Genomic DNA, 15737 nt, shown 5'->3' with positions numbered 1-15737 from the left:
ATTTTTAAAAATCCAGCCATATACTATTTACAGAAATATACCTAAAGTATAAAGATATAGATAGGTTGAATGTAAATGTAGAGAACTAGACCTATCAAGAAAATATTAGCCAAAAGAGAGATGTAGTAGCTATTGTAATGTGAGACGGTAGATTTAAGTAGTTTAAAACAGCATGCCTTACCGAGGAAAGAAAAAGTCAGTACGTATTTTAAAAATTCACCAAGAACATGTAACAATTCTAAATACGTATGAGCCTAATGAAATATTCCCCAATATCTAAAACAGTATGTGTTAAACTAGTAAAATATATACAGAAAATGACAAATCCATTATTGTGGTAAGTGTAATTATTGACAGGTCTCACTGAGCCAAAACCAAATATGTAAATAAAATACAAATAATACAGATAATGAAAACACAAAATAAGACTGAACTAATAGACATGTAGAATCCTGTATGTAACAATTAAAAGAATACACATTTATCTAAAGTTCAATTGGAACATTTACAAGCTGATTATGATTTAGAAAATGAAGCAAGCCTTAAATCATTTTAAAGTGTTCATAATCTACTGGTAAAGGCAAAATAAACTACTGAGAAACACTGAAGTAAGTCCTGTCATAAAAGAGTTTACAAAGTGTTTTGGTAAAGACTGAAATATACTATCTGAAACAGATTAAGTACACACAGAATTAATATCTGGAATATATGAAGAACTTCTAAGAAAAAAATCAACAACCCAGCAAAACCACAAAACCACAAACAGGTAATATTTTACCTTCATTAGGCCAAAAAACATGCAAAATAAAATGAAAAAACATAAAGTGAGAAAGAAAGGAAGAAGAAAGGTGAAGTGTACAGGAAGAAGAAATTTTCATAAATTACTACAGTATATCTGGTACAACCACTTGGCGGAGCAACTTGAAAAGCTCACAGTAAAATTATGATGGATATATTCAACCCAGCAACTCCTCTAGAATCACAGAGATATGCCCACAGATGTAGCCTGGGCATCATTTCTAACATAACATGCAGCAAAATTTCTAAAAAATTGGAAACAATCTAAATGTTCTCTGATAGAAGTATTGAGAAATGAATTGAGGCACATTCATTCCTACAAACTACTTGTACTACATGAATGAGTAACACAGACAAATGTCTGAAATACTACACTGAGTGAAACAGCAAGTGCAGATGAGAATGCTATTATGTAAGATTCTTAAATTGTGCTGAAATAATAATAGTATGCTTAAATAATAAAGAAAATAGAAATTAAATCCATTATGCAAGGTTCCTTTGGGGAAGGAAAGAAGAATGAGACTTGCAAAAATTACAAAGGAAGTACATTTCTAATTTTCTTCTTTTACAAGGAAAGGTATCTGCAGCAAATATGTCAGAATCGACCTACATTGCTTCTGGAAAAGTAACAGTGTTTGAGGTATTGTTCTCTGTATTCTGCCTTAAAATAATTTTTCAACTCATTTTTTTTTTTTAAAGTATAAGAGGATGTCTGCCTCTAAATGGAGTGACTGGTGGAAGAACAAAGAACCCACTGAGATCAACTATAAAAAACAGTGAAATACACCAAATACCTGTTCTAAGACATCAGAAAGCTGCTGAAGCAAGAAGGACTGAAGATGCCAAAACTCTAGAGGGATGACAGACTTCACTTCCAGTTAGAAGCTCCTGGTGAAACTGTGTTTGTCCTTCTTGTCCTTCTAATACTTCTTTTAAAAAAGTAAACTTCATATTAAAATATAACATAAATGAAAACCCACAAACCCGAAGTGTGTGGCTCACTGAATTTTTTGGGGGGAAAAAAAAAAAAAAAGAACATGGCCTTATATTTAGCATAACCCAGAAACCCTCTTTGTCCTGTCTCCCAGTCATTATTACCTTGTCTCAAGTAAGGTCAGAAACCCAGCCTCTAGCACCACAGATTAACTATGCCTATTGTTGAATTTTTTTATGAATAGCTTGTGTGTTTTTTTGTGCTTTCCTGGGATGATTTTTGCAATAAAAGGGACAGGGCCAACAGAGTATCCATCTGAAAAGTGGCAAATTTTGACCCCTACACCTCAAACCACATAAAAACCAAGTTCCAAACAAAGAATAGATCTAAAACCCAAAAGCCTATTTACAAGAGAAAAATGTGCATATATATACATATATACACACACAGACTGTGTTCTTTCCACACAATGGAATATTATACATCAACGAAAATTTACTAAGTATCTCCATGCAACAACAACAGTGAAGAATTTCACAAACATAATGCTGCACAAAGAACGCATGCTGTTCCAATGATATGAAGTGTGATATTTATCTTATGAGCTCAAAAACTCTAGTAACTCAAAACTCTATTTGCTATTACTGCTTGATCTGTGGAAGAAAAGCAGTAACAAACCTAGACACTATTAAAAAGCAGAGACATTACTTTGCCTACAAAGTTCCATATAGTCAAAGTCATGGTTTTTCCAGCAGTCACATAAGGATGTGACTACTGTATGTAGAACAGAATCAAAGGGCAAAAAGATATACTGAAAAATGAACTCCCTGGGTCAATAGGTGTCCAATATGCTACTGCAGAAGAGGGGAGAAATAACTCCAGAAAGAATGAAGAGACTAAGCCAAAGCAAAAACAATGCCCAGCTGTGGATGTGACTGGTGATGGAGGTAAAGTCTGATGCTGTTAAGAACAATACTGCATAGGAACCTGGAATGTTAGGTCCACAAATCAAGATAAATTGGAAATGGTCAAACAGGAGATGGTAAGAGTGACCATCGACATTTTAGGAATCAGTGAACTAAAATGGACCAGAAAGGGTGAATTTAACTCAGATGACCATTTTATCTACTACTGTGGACAAGAATCCCTTAGAAGAAATAGAGTAGCCTTAATAGTCAACAAAAGAGTCCAAAATGCAGTACTTGGGTGCAATCTCAAAAACAACAGAATGATCTCTGTTCATTTCCAGGACAGGGAAGCCTAGTGTACTGCAGTCCATGGGGCTTCAAAGAGTTGTACACGAATAAGCAACTGAACTGAAACCTACACAATGGATGGTACCAGTGGAACTGCAGTGATTTTACTTTGCTATGTTGCTTATCTGTGTTTCTATAATTAACAAAACGATTTCTATAATAATAATAAAAAAGTTACTTTAAAGCATATGATGGAAAGTCAGAAATTTTGGTAACTAAATTTTTTAACGTAGTCTAGAAATAAAAATATTTAGACTTAATTAAATTAAAACACCATTCTATTCTACACCTTTTTTAAAAAATTTACATCTATTAAAATAGGTAAGTTAAAATTTTCATTTACCTGTCGGTTCCTTTCATCCATTATGCGTGTGATTTGTATTTTCTTCCGCCCCATTTTCAGTCACCTTTCCTTCCTTGTAGTCCAAATATTTAAATCAAAAATTAATTTTCTTTAATACCCTAATGCATGGTACACTGCTTCTATTACTTCAGCTTCTAGTTGGAGGGCTACAGCCAAAATTTTCTGTAAGATCTGAAAGAAAACACAAATTAGAAAATTTACATTCTGTAGCACATAGTGCAAATGTTATACAAAATTTAAACCTGCCTTTGACTATATTATTAGTTGAAATTTTTCACTACATAAAATCAGTAAACAAGTTGAAACCTTGTTAATTTTACCACTAAAATATCTCCTGAACTTTTTCATGCCCCTAATTCTGGCTAAAACAATGTAATTATAACAATTATAACCTTTAAGTTTTTCCTTAATGCATATAATAACAGCAAATATTCTTAATGGCTTTTGATGGCTCCCATGTCAAAGGATGAACTCATAAATCTACATGTGTAGTCCCAATCTGCTTTTACAAATTCTTCCTGCAAACTGCCCTAGCTACTAACAAAATTACTATTTGTCAATCCACAAAGACACTATACGCTTTCATAATAATACATACCTAAATGAAACTATTCCTTTAGCCATTTAATTAACTCTTCCTCATCAATCAAGATTCAGTTCAAATGTCATCACTCTGGATGAATAAAAGGCCAATAGCCCTTCGTAGAATAAACCACAGCATCTTATTTTGTACATAAGTTCCAAAATCATTTACCTCTCAGACTGTGAATCTTTCAAGAATAACGATTTTTCCCCCATTTATCTCTACAGTAGAATGACTGGCAATGATATAATTTGTTATGCTCTGAACGATAGTTTCATCAAAAACACAACGCTATTAAAACTTAAGTAATAAAATATTTACAGAGGGATGGGAGACAAATCTTAAAACACAGTAATGTTTTTAAGTAATGTTTTAAATAAAACTTAAAACAAGTAAGTAATGTTTTAAACAAAACTTAAAACACAGTAAAGATTCAGGGGAATCTTTTGAAGTATTTTTTAACACTGTACATGTAACTCTACAGAACTTTAACTGTACCGTGCAAATCCAGGGTTTGATTAAATTTGGCTTTTGCTCAAAAGCGGTGAGCTTTCAATTTTTATTATTATCTCAGCATTTCTTCCATTTCTTCCTTTATTCATCCTGTTATTTCATTTATACATGTATTAATTGATAATCTATTAATAACTAATAACCTATGCAAAACAGGTACTTTGAAATACTGAACAAGGTACCTATGATAAAATAGTCAAGGAAAAAAGGCAAAATTTCTAACCTCACAGTTCAGAGTCTAGTAGGGGCAGACATTAGTCAAACCATCATAAAAATGGGTACGTATAAAAACTCATTTATCTGACCTAAATTCATGGTCAGGGCAGGCTTCACTGAGAACTGCTTCATACTCAAACCTGAGTATGCAGGTGTTTATACCAGACAGAGAATAGTATGTGCAAAAACTCTGTGCCAAGAAAGAGCAAGAAATATGAGAGGAACTGAAGGATGGCTAGTAACTTGTATGAATCAATCAAACAAGTAGCTGTGCTGTAGAATGTCTGCTTCTTTACAGACTATAATATAAACCATAGAAGTTGGCTTATTCCAAATCATGTTCCCTAACAGATGACAGGGCACCCAATTCCCATTATGAAAACTTGCACTGTAGCAAGCAAGACAAATATTCACACATTTCACCACTGAGATAATACGTTAAATTCCATAAGGTATATGCACTGTATTATCTTGTATGATCTGTAAAATTCTAAACATATCTGAGCATTTTGCTTTTGACAATGGTAGAGTAGGTTGCTTTAAACCAGTATGTCCCTGAGTATCACTAGAAAAGCAGAGCAAAAAGTAATCTGTTTAAAACCGAAGAACTTTCAAGACAGTGAGAATTTGCACAGAAATTCTTCTGAGACCTAGATGAAACAGGCGGGACCAGACTTAAGACTCACTGATTCTTAAAACATCAGCTGAGAGTCTGAGAAGCTAAGCAGAGCTTTCAACAGTTCTTTGCATAGGGGCACAAAAATTCAATTCAGGGTCTAGTCAGGAGGAATAGCTTCAGTAAACACATCGGGAAGCTGGAGAGAATCCAGAGGACTATACCCTATTGTATAAAGGTAAACCAGAAAGAGGCCATGCAAGGAAAGAATCGCTTCAAATCATTTCAATCTGACCATATTAAGGTAATGTAGGCTAAACCTAGAATCATTAGCCTAGCTGCATACCAACAAAATCTTTCCAAAAGGTTCTGGCAAAAGTAAATCTTATCAGCAAAAAGACCCCAAGTTTAAGTTATCTTACCATTTTTCACATAAAAGTCTACAGAAAAAAACCCAATGAAGATCTGACTGAAAACCAAGATTTTAAAATAGCACTAGAAATAGACCCATAGTAGATCCAGATAATGGTGCTAGCAGAAAACAGTTTTAATGCACTATTGACCAGAGTCACATTAACACATCTTTTGTTACCTGGAAGTTATGGATCGGAGATGTTTCAATATTCATGTATAACAAATCATCAACCACAGGAGTTAGTTTCTGCAAAAATCCGGCAGCATCATGTCATAAAATAAGCTACTTTAATGTGTTAAAAGGAGTTTGTTTGTTTTTTAAGAATTTTAAACAATGCTGCTGCTGCTAAGTCACTTCAGTCGTGTCCGACTCTGTGTGACCCCATAGACGGCAGCCCACCAGGCTCCTCCGTCCCTGGGATTCTCCAAGCAAGAACACTGGAGTGGGTTGCCATTTTCTTCTCCAATGCATGAAAGTGAAAAGTGAAAGTGATGTTGCTCAGTCATGTCCGACTCTTAGCAACCCCATGGACTGCAGCCTACCAGGCTCCTCCGTCCATGGGATTTTCCAGGCAAGAGTACTGGAGTGGGGTGCCATTGCCTTCTCCGAAACAATGCTAAAAACATGGAAAACAAAAAATTGAAAAATACAATTTTAAAAACAGAAATTAAGAAACTGATGGATGACTTTAACATTAGGTTAGATACAACTGGAGAATGATCCAGAAGACAGAAAAGAAAAACATACTTACCCTGAGGCCCAAAAAGACACAAAAATGGGAAATACATGAAAAAATATGACACATGAAGAAAAGGTCCAAAATACACATAACTAGAATCCAGAAAGAAGGTAACCACATAGGAGGGAGAAAAAAATACTTAAGGGCCTGATAGTTTAAAACTTAAAAACACAAAGGAAAACTGAACAATAACATCAAGCCAGATTCAAGATCTAAACTCCCAAGCATAACAAATACACAGAAAACCACACTTAGGCAAATCAAAGTAAAGGGGGAAGGTGGAGGAATGGACAGAAAAAAAAGAGACAGAAACAGCCGCAACAGATCTGAAAAGCAGCCAGAATAAATTAAAGAATATTACCTCTAAGAGTAACAGTAAGATATAGCTGGCTTTGAATAAATAATGGAAGCCAGAGGAAAACAAAATGATGTCCTCAAAGTGCTGGAAACAGGGGAAATGTCAAAACAGAATTCTATATTTAAAAAATACCCTTCAGAAATGAAGACAAAATAGAGACATTTTTAGTCAAACAGAATCAGAGAATCTATCACCAGGAAGCACTAAAGAGACTTCTTCACGTAGAAGGAGAAGAGGGCTTCCAGATGCAGCTTGGATATACACCAAGAAATGAAATACATTGAACAGGGTAAATCTGTAACTCTAAATGAATACTGACTAAACAGAATAATGACAATATTTTGTCGAATTTAAAATATTACAATGCACAACAATAACAGTACATAATTTCTGGAGGGGTAATATTAATAAGCTAAAGCGTTCTAAAACCTTCCAATGACTAGGAAATGGAAAAAGTTCTCATTTACTTCAAATTTCAGTACATGAAAGATGTATGTGGTAATCTCTGGGATAACCACAGGGAGGTCAATTAGAGTATATATAGTTGTTCCTCGGTATTTATTCCAGGAACCTCAGTTCAGTTCAGTCGCTCAGTCATGTCCAACTCTTTACGACCCCATGAATCGCAGCACACAAGGCCTCCCTGTCTATCACCAACTCCTGGAGTTCACTCAAACTCCTGTCCATAGAGTCGGTGATGCCATCCAGCCATCTCATCCTCTGTCATCCCCTTCTCCTCCTGCCCCGAATCCCTCCCAGCATCAGGGTCTTTTCCAATGAGTCAACCCTTTGCATGAGGTGGCCAAACAAAGGAGTTTCAGCTTTACCATCAGTCCTTCCAATGAACACCCAGGACTGATCTCCTTTAGAATGGACTGGTTGGATCTCCTTGCAGTCCAAGGGACTCTCAAGAGTCTTCTCCAACACCACAGTTCAAAAGCATCAATTCTTCGGCACTCAGCTTTCTTCACAGTCCAACTCTCGCATCCATACATGACCACTGGAAAAACCATAGCCTTGACTAGACAGACCTTTGTTGGCAAAGTAATGTCTCTGCTTTTGAATACGCTGTCTAGGTTGGTCATAACTTTCCTTCCAAGGAGTAAGTGTCTTTTAATTTCATGGCTGCAATCACCATCTGCAGTGATTTTGGAGCCCCCCAAAATAAAGTCTGACACTGTTTCCACTGTTTCCCCATCTATTTCCCATGAAGTGATGGGACCAGATGCCACGATCTTAGTTTTCTGAATGTTGAGCTTTAAGCCAACTTTTTCACTCTCCTCTTTCACTTTCATCATGAGGCTTTTTAGTTCCTTTTCACTTTCTGCCATAAGGGTGGTGTCATCTGCGTATCTGAGGTTATTGGTATTTCTCCCAGTAATCTTGATTCCAGCTTGTACTTCTTCCAGCCCAGCGTTTCTCATGATGTACTCTGCATAGAAGTTAAATAAGCAGGGTGACAATATACCGCCTTGATGTATTCCTTTTCCTATTTGGAACCAGTCCGTTGTTCTATGTCCAGTTCTAACTGTTGCTTCCTGACCTGCATATAGGTTTCTCAAGAGGCAGGTCAGGTGGTCTGGTATTTCCATCTCTTTCAGAATTTTCCACAGTTTATTGTGATCCACACAGTCAAAGGCTTTGGCATAGTCAATAAAGCAGAAATAGATGTTTTTCTGGAACTCTCTTGCTTTTTTGATGATCCAGTGGATGTTGGCAATTTGGTCTCTGGTTCCTCTGCCTTTTCTAAAATCAGCTTGAACATCTGGAAGTTCATGGTTCACGTATTGCTGAAGCCTGGCTTGGAGAATTTTGAGCATTACTTTACTAGTTTGGGAGATGAGTGCAATTGTGTGGTAGTTTGAGCATTCTTCGGCATTGTCTTTCTTTGGGACTGGAATGACAACTGACCTTTTCCAGTCCTGTGGCCACTGCTGAGTTTTCCAAATTTGCTGGCATATTGTGTGCAGCACTTTCAAAGCATCATCTTTCAGGATTTGAAATAGCTCAACTGAAATTCCATCACGTCCACTAGCTTTGTTCATAGTGATGCTTTCTAAGGCCGACTTGACTTCACACTCCAGGATGTTTGGCTCTAGGTGAGTGATCCACACCATCATGATTATCTGGATCGTGAAGACCTTTTTTACAGTTCTTCTGTGTATTCTTGCCGCCTCGTCTTAATATCTTCTGCTTCTGTTAGGTCCATATCATTTCTGTCCTTTATCGAGCCCATCTTTGCATGAAATGTTCCCTTGGTATCTCTAATATTCTTGAAGAGATCTCTAGTCTCTCCCATTCTGTTGTTTTCCTCTATTTCTTTGCATTGATTGCTGAGGAAGGCTTTCTTATCTCTCCTTCCTATTCTTTGGAACTCTGCATTCAGATGCTTATATCATTCCTTTCTCCTTTGTTTTTTTTTTTTGTTTTTTAGCAATATTTTTATTTTTTATTTTTTTTAATTTACATTTTATTTTATTTTTAAACTCTCCTTTGCTTTTTGCTTCTCTTCTTTTCACAGCTATTTGTAAGGCCTCCCCAGACAGCCATTTTGCTTTTTTGCATCTCTTTTCCATGGGGATGGTCTTTGTGCCTGTCTCCTGTATAATGTCATGAACCTCATTCCATAGTTCATCAGGCACTCTATCTATCAGATCTAGTCCCTTAAATCTATTTCTCACTTCCACTGTATAATCATAAAGGATTTGATTTAGGTCATACCTGAATGGTCTAGTGGTTTTCCCTACTTTCTTCAATTTCAGTCTGAATTTGGCAATAAGGAGTTGATGGTCTGAGCCACAGTCAGCTCCCGGTCTTGGTTTTTGCTGACTGTATAGAGCTTCTCCATCTTTGGCTGCAAAGAATATAATCAGTCTGATTTCAGTGTTGACCATCTGGTGATGTCCATGTGTAGAGTCTTCTCTTGTGTTGCTGGAAGAGGGTGTTTGTTATGACCAGTGCATTCTTTTGGCAAACTCTATTAGTCTTTGCCCTGCTTCATTCCGTATTCCAAGGCCAAATTTGCCTGTTACCCCAGGTGCTTCTTGGCTTCCTACTTTTGCATTCCAGTCCCCTACAATGAAAAGGACATCTTTTATGGGTGTTAGTTCTAAAAGGTCTTGTAGGTCTTCACAGAACCGTTCAATTTCAGCTTCTTCAGCGTTACTGGTTGGGGCATAGGCTTGGATTACCGTGATACTGAATGGTTTGCCTTGGAAACGAACAGAGGTCAGTCTGTCGTTTTTGAGACTGCATCCAAGTACTGCATTTTGGACTCTTTTGTCAACCATGATGGCTACTCCATTTCTTCTAAGGGATTTCTGCCCAGAGTAGTAGATATAATGGGTATCTGAGTTAAATTCACCCATTCCAGTCTATTTTATTTGAGGTTGCTAAAGTCTCTTATCCTGGGTTTGATCCCTGGGTAGGGAAGATCCCCTGGAGAAGGAAATGGCAACCCACTCCAGTATTCTTGCCTGGAAAATCCCATGGACTGAGGAGCCTGGTAGGGTACAGTCCATGGGATTGCAAAGAGTCTGACAGGACTGAGTGACTTCAATGGCATAGCATATGCATAAAAACCACACATCCTCTCATATACTTTAAGTCATTCTTATTTTACTTATAATACCTATTAAATGTAAATGCTATTAGTTTCTGGCATGGGGTAAATTCAAGTTTTGCTCTGAGGATTTTTCTGGAATTTTTTCTGGGATATCTTCAATCCATAGTTGATTGGATCCACAGGTACAAAGTCTGTGGATATGAAGGGCTAACTGTATAGCTAACAAAGCTATTAATAACAGAGGGGGGAAAAGGATCAATAAATAATCCAGATTAGATTTTTTTAAAACCTAATTATAAAGTGATTATAGAGAATACATCTAAAATATGGGATTATGGAAAGAATAAGCATAAATAAAGATATATTTTATAAGACACAAACCACAAGAAAGGTTGTGGGGCTATACTCTATCACAGAAAACTTTAATGCATGAGGAAGATACATATAGATACATGGGTATAAATATAGTGGAATACTTCATTATAATAATTGTTCAATTTACCAGGAAGGCACCACAATTCCAAATTTGAATGTACCTAATAACACCAGAAGTCAGATATCTTTTCCTGAAGAGCAGATATTCTTTGCAAAATCCTAATCAGAAGCTGGTTTTTTCCTACTTTTAACATGAAAAATCATATAACATATCAACTAAAACTCCCCAATCACTTCTCATTTAAACTTTAACTACATCTTTTGGGCTTCCCTAGTAGCTCAGATGGTAAAGCATATGCCTGCAATGCAGGAGACCTGGGTTCGATCCCAAGGTCAGGCAGATCCCCTAGTGAAGGAAATGGCAACCCACTCTAGTATTCTTGCCTGGAGAATCCCATGCACAGAAGAGTCTGGTGGGCTACAATCCATGGGGTCACATAAAGTTGGACACGAGTGAGTGCCTAACACACACAAATATATAAAATATCCATTTATCATAGTAAATTATCATGGTTATGATGTAAAATGCACATTATATGACATCACATGCAGTAAGTTTGCTTTCCTTCTACACAATTTAACATTTTCTCAACACGTTTGGTGCATTATACAAATCTATGCAAAATCAAGGGCCAAATATGCAAGGCAACTAGAAATTTATTCAAGATAAACACACACAGCAGATAACAGCTCAAAGACTCACCATCCTGAGCCTGACTTAATTCTGCCATACTATCTTTCTTACTGCCAGCAACATTAGAGATGCACAATCCTTTTGTTTTGTTGTTGTTCAGCTGCTAAGTCGTGTCTGACTCTGTGACCCCATGGACCGCAACACACCAGGCTTCCCTATCCTTCACTATCTCCCAGAGTTGGCTCAAACTTATGTCCATTGAGTTGGTGATGCTATCCAACCATCTCATCTCTGTCATCCCCTTCTCCTTTCGGAGACACTCAGCAGATGCTTCAAAATGTCTACAAGTGCTTCTAATATTTTAGAAATTTCATTTGGAGGGTAATTTGTGTCCTTCCTCATAGACTAATTTGTTAAAATATTGCATTAAATTTTATAGATGTAAAAACCATTTTTTCCTAAATAAACTAATAAACAAGGATATGTTATATAAAGCCAACGTGAATAGAACTACGTGAAGTCCACAATTCTAACAAGTGCGTTTTAACACAGCTTTCTCAGTAATTTAAGGAACAAACATACCAAAACAAGAACAAGCAGACCAGAAGACACAGGAAAAAATATGCACTTTATAATGAACAACCTGACATATAGAAACTATACAGATGCAGAAAATAACATTCTTGGTAAATGCATAAAAAGCATTTACCAAAAGTGACCACAAACTGGAGCAAAACTAGGTGTTAACAAATTTCAAAGGACAGGCATGTCTGTAATCTCAGGCAAATTAAGCCATGAATTGATAACAATATAAGAAAATCCTTATATATATGAACATTAAATAATAAAACTCTAAACAGCCCATGAGTAAAAGGAGAAATCATAGGGAGAGCTAAAACAAATTTTTAATGGAATGTTTTTAAAATACTTCCTATCAAAATGTATAGGACATAGCTGAAACTGTTCTTAAGAAGAAAATTTTTAGCTTTAAAATATATATTCAGTAGAAAGGCCAAAAACTACTGTTCTAAGTAACCATCTGAAAGAGGTACAAAAAAAAAAAAAACTGAACTCCAAAACAGAATAAATGATAAAGTAAAGGTAAGAGCTGGATCATCAAAAAAAGCAAGAGAGTTCCAGAAAAACATATATTTCTGCTTTATTGACTATGCCAAAGCCTTTGACTGTGTGGAAAATTCTGAAAGAGCTGGAAATACCAGACCACCTGACCTGCCTCTTGAGAAACCTATATGCAGGTCAGGAAGCAACAGTTAGAACTGGACATAGAACAACAGACTGGTTCCAAATAGGAAAAGGAGTACGTCAAGGCTGTACACTGTCACCCTGCTTCTTTAACTTCTATGCAGAGTACATCATGAGAAACACTGGGCTGGAAGAAGTACAGGCTAGAATCAAGATTGCTGGGAGAAATACCAATAACCTCAGATACGCAGATGACACCACCCTTATGGCAGAAAGTGAAAAGGAACTAAAGAGCCTCTTGAAAGTGAAAGAGGAGAGTGAAAAAGTTGGCTTAAAGCTCAACATTCAGAAAACTAAGATCGTGGCATCTGGTTCCATCACTTCATGGGAAATAGATGGGGAAACAGTGGAAACAGTGTCAGACTTTATTTGGGGGCGGGGGGGGGGGGGGGGGGGCGCGCTCCAAAATCACTGCAGATGGTGATTGCAGCCATGAAATTAAAAGACACTTACTCCTTGGAAGGAAAGTTATGACTAACCTAGACAGCATATTCAAAAGCAGAGACATTCCTTTGCCAACAAAGGTCCGTCTAGTCAAGGCTATGGTTTTTCCAGTGGTCATGTATGGATGCGAGAGTTGGACTGTGAAGAAAGCTGAGTGCCGAAGAATTGATGCTTTTGAACTGTGGTGTTGGAGAAGACTCCTGAGAGTCCCTTGGACAGCAAGGAGATCCAACCAGTCCATTCTAAAGGAGATCAGTCCTGGGTGTTCATAATGAAGGACTGATGCTGAAGCTGAAACTCCAATACTTTGGCCACCTCGTGCAAAGAGTTGACTCATTAGAAAAGACCCTGATGCTGGGAGGGATTGGGGGCAGGAGGAGAAAGGGACGACAGAGACTGAGATGGCTGGATGGCATCACTGACTCAATGGACGTGAGTTTGAGTGAACTCAGGGAGTTGGTGATGGACAGGGAGGCCTGACGTGCTGCAATTCATGGGGTCGCAATGAGTCGGACATGACTGAGCGACTGAACTGAACTGAACTGAAAGGTAAGAGCAAAAAGTAACGAAACAGAAAATAAACATACAATAGAGAGCGACAAAGCGAAAAGTTAGTTATTTAAAAAACTGGTATTAATTGATAAACTTCTGAAAAGAGTAATAGAGGAATAAAGGAAGCAATACAAAACCTATCTGGTCCCAAAAGTGTTACATAAAGAAACTAGACTGTCCTATAACATACATTTATCACATGAAAATTCATACAAACAATAAAAAATGTGACAGTACAGTAAATTATGTATTAGCATGAAATTAAATTAGCATGTATAACTCTAACCACTACCTGCTGTTATGTCCAGCTCACACACTCGAATAACCTAATTCCAACAATCTTTTGATCCCAGTAGGTCCTACAATTTATTAAGCTTGTCACATTTTACTGTCCCTCATCCACTTTATGTGGATATAGCTCCTTACCCAGTTTAATTTTCATACATTCTTACTCCTTTGGCTCAGGCTATCCCTCCTATGCCCATATTTCCTGGGGAAAAACTCACCCCTGGCAAGGACAGCTTACTCCCATGTAGCTGAATATGGTTGAAAAACAAACAACCATGCTAATTATAATTACTCTGACTAAACTCATGAAGATCATGAACCTCAAATCTTAAATATTCCCTTCATACTGCCTAGCAATCTTCTATCTCCCAATTTCCTAGCTGATTATTTAATACCATATTATATGTCCTCACATCTACAACACTCATCCTTAACCTTCACACAGGTGATGACTTTGCTACCTACTCTATTGACAGGAACAACAACAAAAAGCGCAATCAGAACAGAAACTCTTCAAATCCCTGCTATCACAACTATCAACCCACCAGAATCTATCTCATATACTCTGCCTTCCTTCTTTTTAAAATCTTGGCTCAAACAATTCTTCTTTTCTTTCCTTCAACGTCAATTTTTTCTTCTATACTGAAGAGTTCCCAGTGGCAAAAAATAAAAGATGCTATTATTTCACTTACCTAAAACAAAACACAGAAAACAAACAAAACATTTTGAATACATTAAATGATAAATTAATGTTTGCTGATTGTCAGAAGTCCCAATTCTGTAAAGATGTCAATTCTCCCCAAATTAAGACTCCACGCAATCCCAGTCAAAACACCAGCAGGTTTTCTTTTACCATACGCAGAAACTGACCATATTAATCTAAAATTCACTTGGAAATACAAAGTTATAAGAATAGTGAAGGCTACCTTGAAGGATAAAGCTTAAAGACTCACATATCATCATTTACCACAGTGGTCCCCAACCCCCGGGTCACAGACTGCTACTAGTCTGTGGCCTGTTAAGAACTGGGCCGCACAACAGGAGGTGAGTGGAGAGGAAGCCAGTGAAGCTTCATCTGTATTCACGGCCACTCTTCACTGCTCGCATTACCACCTGAGCTCTACCTCCTGTCAGATCGGAAGCAGCATTAGCTTCTCATAGGAGAGCAAACCCTACTGTGAACTGTGCATACAAGGGACTTAGGCTGTGCACTCCTTATGAGAATCTAAAGCCTGATGATCTGAGGTGGAGCTGAGGCACTGCGGAGGGACTGCAAACGCAGATTATTAGCAGAGAGGTTTGACTGCAGAGTCATAATAAATCAACTTCTTGCAGATTCATATCAAAACCCAATCAGTGAGTGGCAAGTGACAGTCAAGCTGCACCTGGTGGCAGGCTATATAGTGGCAAGTGAGTTGATGTACTTCCTTGTACAGCTGCATCTGGGGCCAGGCTTTAAGGCAGAATCCAATATTATTTTACTCTGTGCATGGCCTGCCCATTATTTTATCTACCTCTTCCATCTGCATCTCTTTCCTGCACTGCACACTTGTCTCAGTCATAGTTTTGGTAAGCCCACTAGCTAATCCTAGCCAAAATGAGTAAAAAAGAAAAAAATCACTGGAAGGCCTCTTTGTAAAGGGGGAAAGATCTAGTGATGAGACAGCAGAAGATTCTAAGACTGTTAACAAAATGAAAACTGCATTTAAAAGGAAATACCAAGAGTCCTATTTAAATTACGGTTTCATTGCAACAGGTGATTCA

General features: G+C 37.3%; 1 protein-coding gene across 24 annotated transcripts in view; it reads right to left on the bottom strand.

The window, feature by feature from the left end:
• Nucleotides 1–15737, bottom strand: part of MEF2A (myocyte enhancer factor 2A) — a 180742-nt gene that overhangs the window by 84033 nt on the left and 80972 nt on the right. For 16 of the 24 annotated variants that reach the window (XM_086364858.1, XM_086364842.1, XM_086364849.1 and 13 more), the window contains one exon: nucleotides 3332–3523. Coding sequence is in view for 21 of the 24 variants with exons in the window: in XM_086364842.1 (XP_086220968.1) it covers nucleotides 3332–3385 (54 nt within the window). In the remaining 3 variants the exon portion in view is untranslated. Of the gene's footprint in view, nucleotides 1–3331; nucleotides 3524–4433; nucleotides 4656–14518; nucleotides 14666–15737 lie in introns of those variants that run through there. The other 8 variants (XM_086364838.1, XM_086364853.1, XM_086364845.1 and 5 more) reach the window with 3 other exon arrangements.

This window comes from Bos grunniens, chromosome 21 (genome assembly GCF_055505025.1).
Source record: "Bos grunniens cultivar Pamir isolate PY7600 chromosome 21, Bosgru_T2T1.0, whole genome shotgun sequence".
Classification (NCBI taxonomy): domain Eukaryota; kingdom Metazoa; phylum Chordata; class Mammalia; order Artiodactyla; family Bovidae; genus Bos; species Bos grunniens.
Note: the sequence above shows the minus strand (reverse complement) of the source record. Positions and strands in the feature narration are given on the sequence as shown.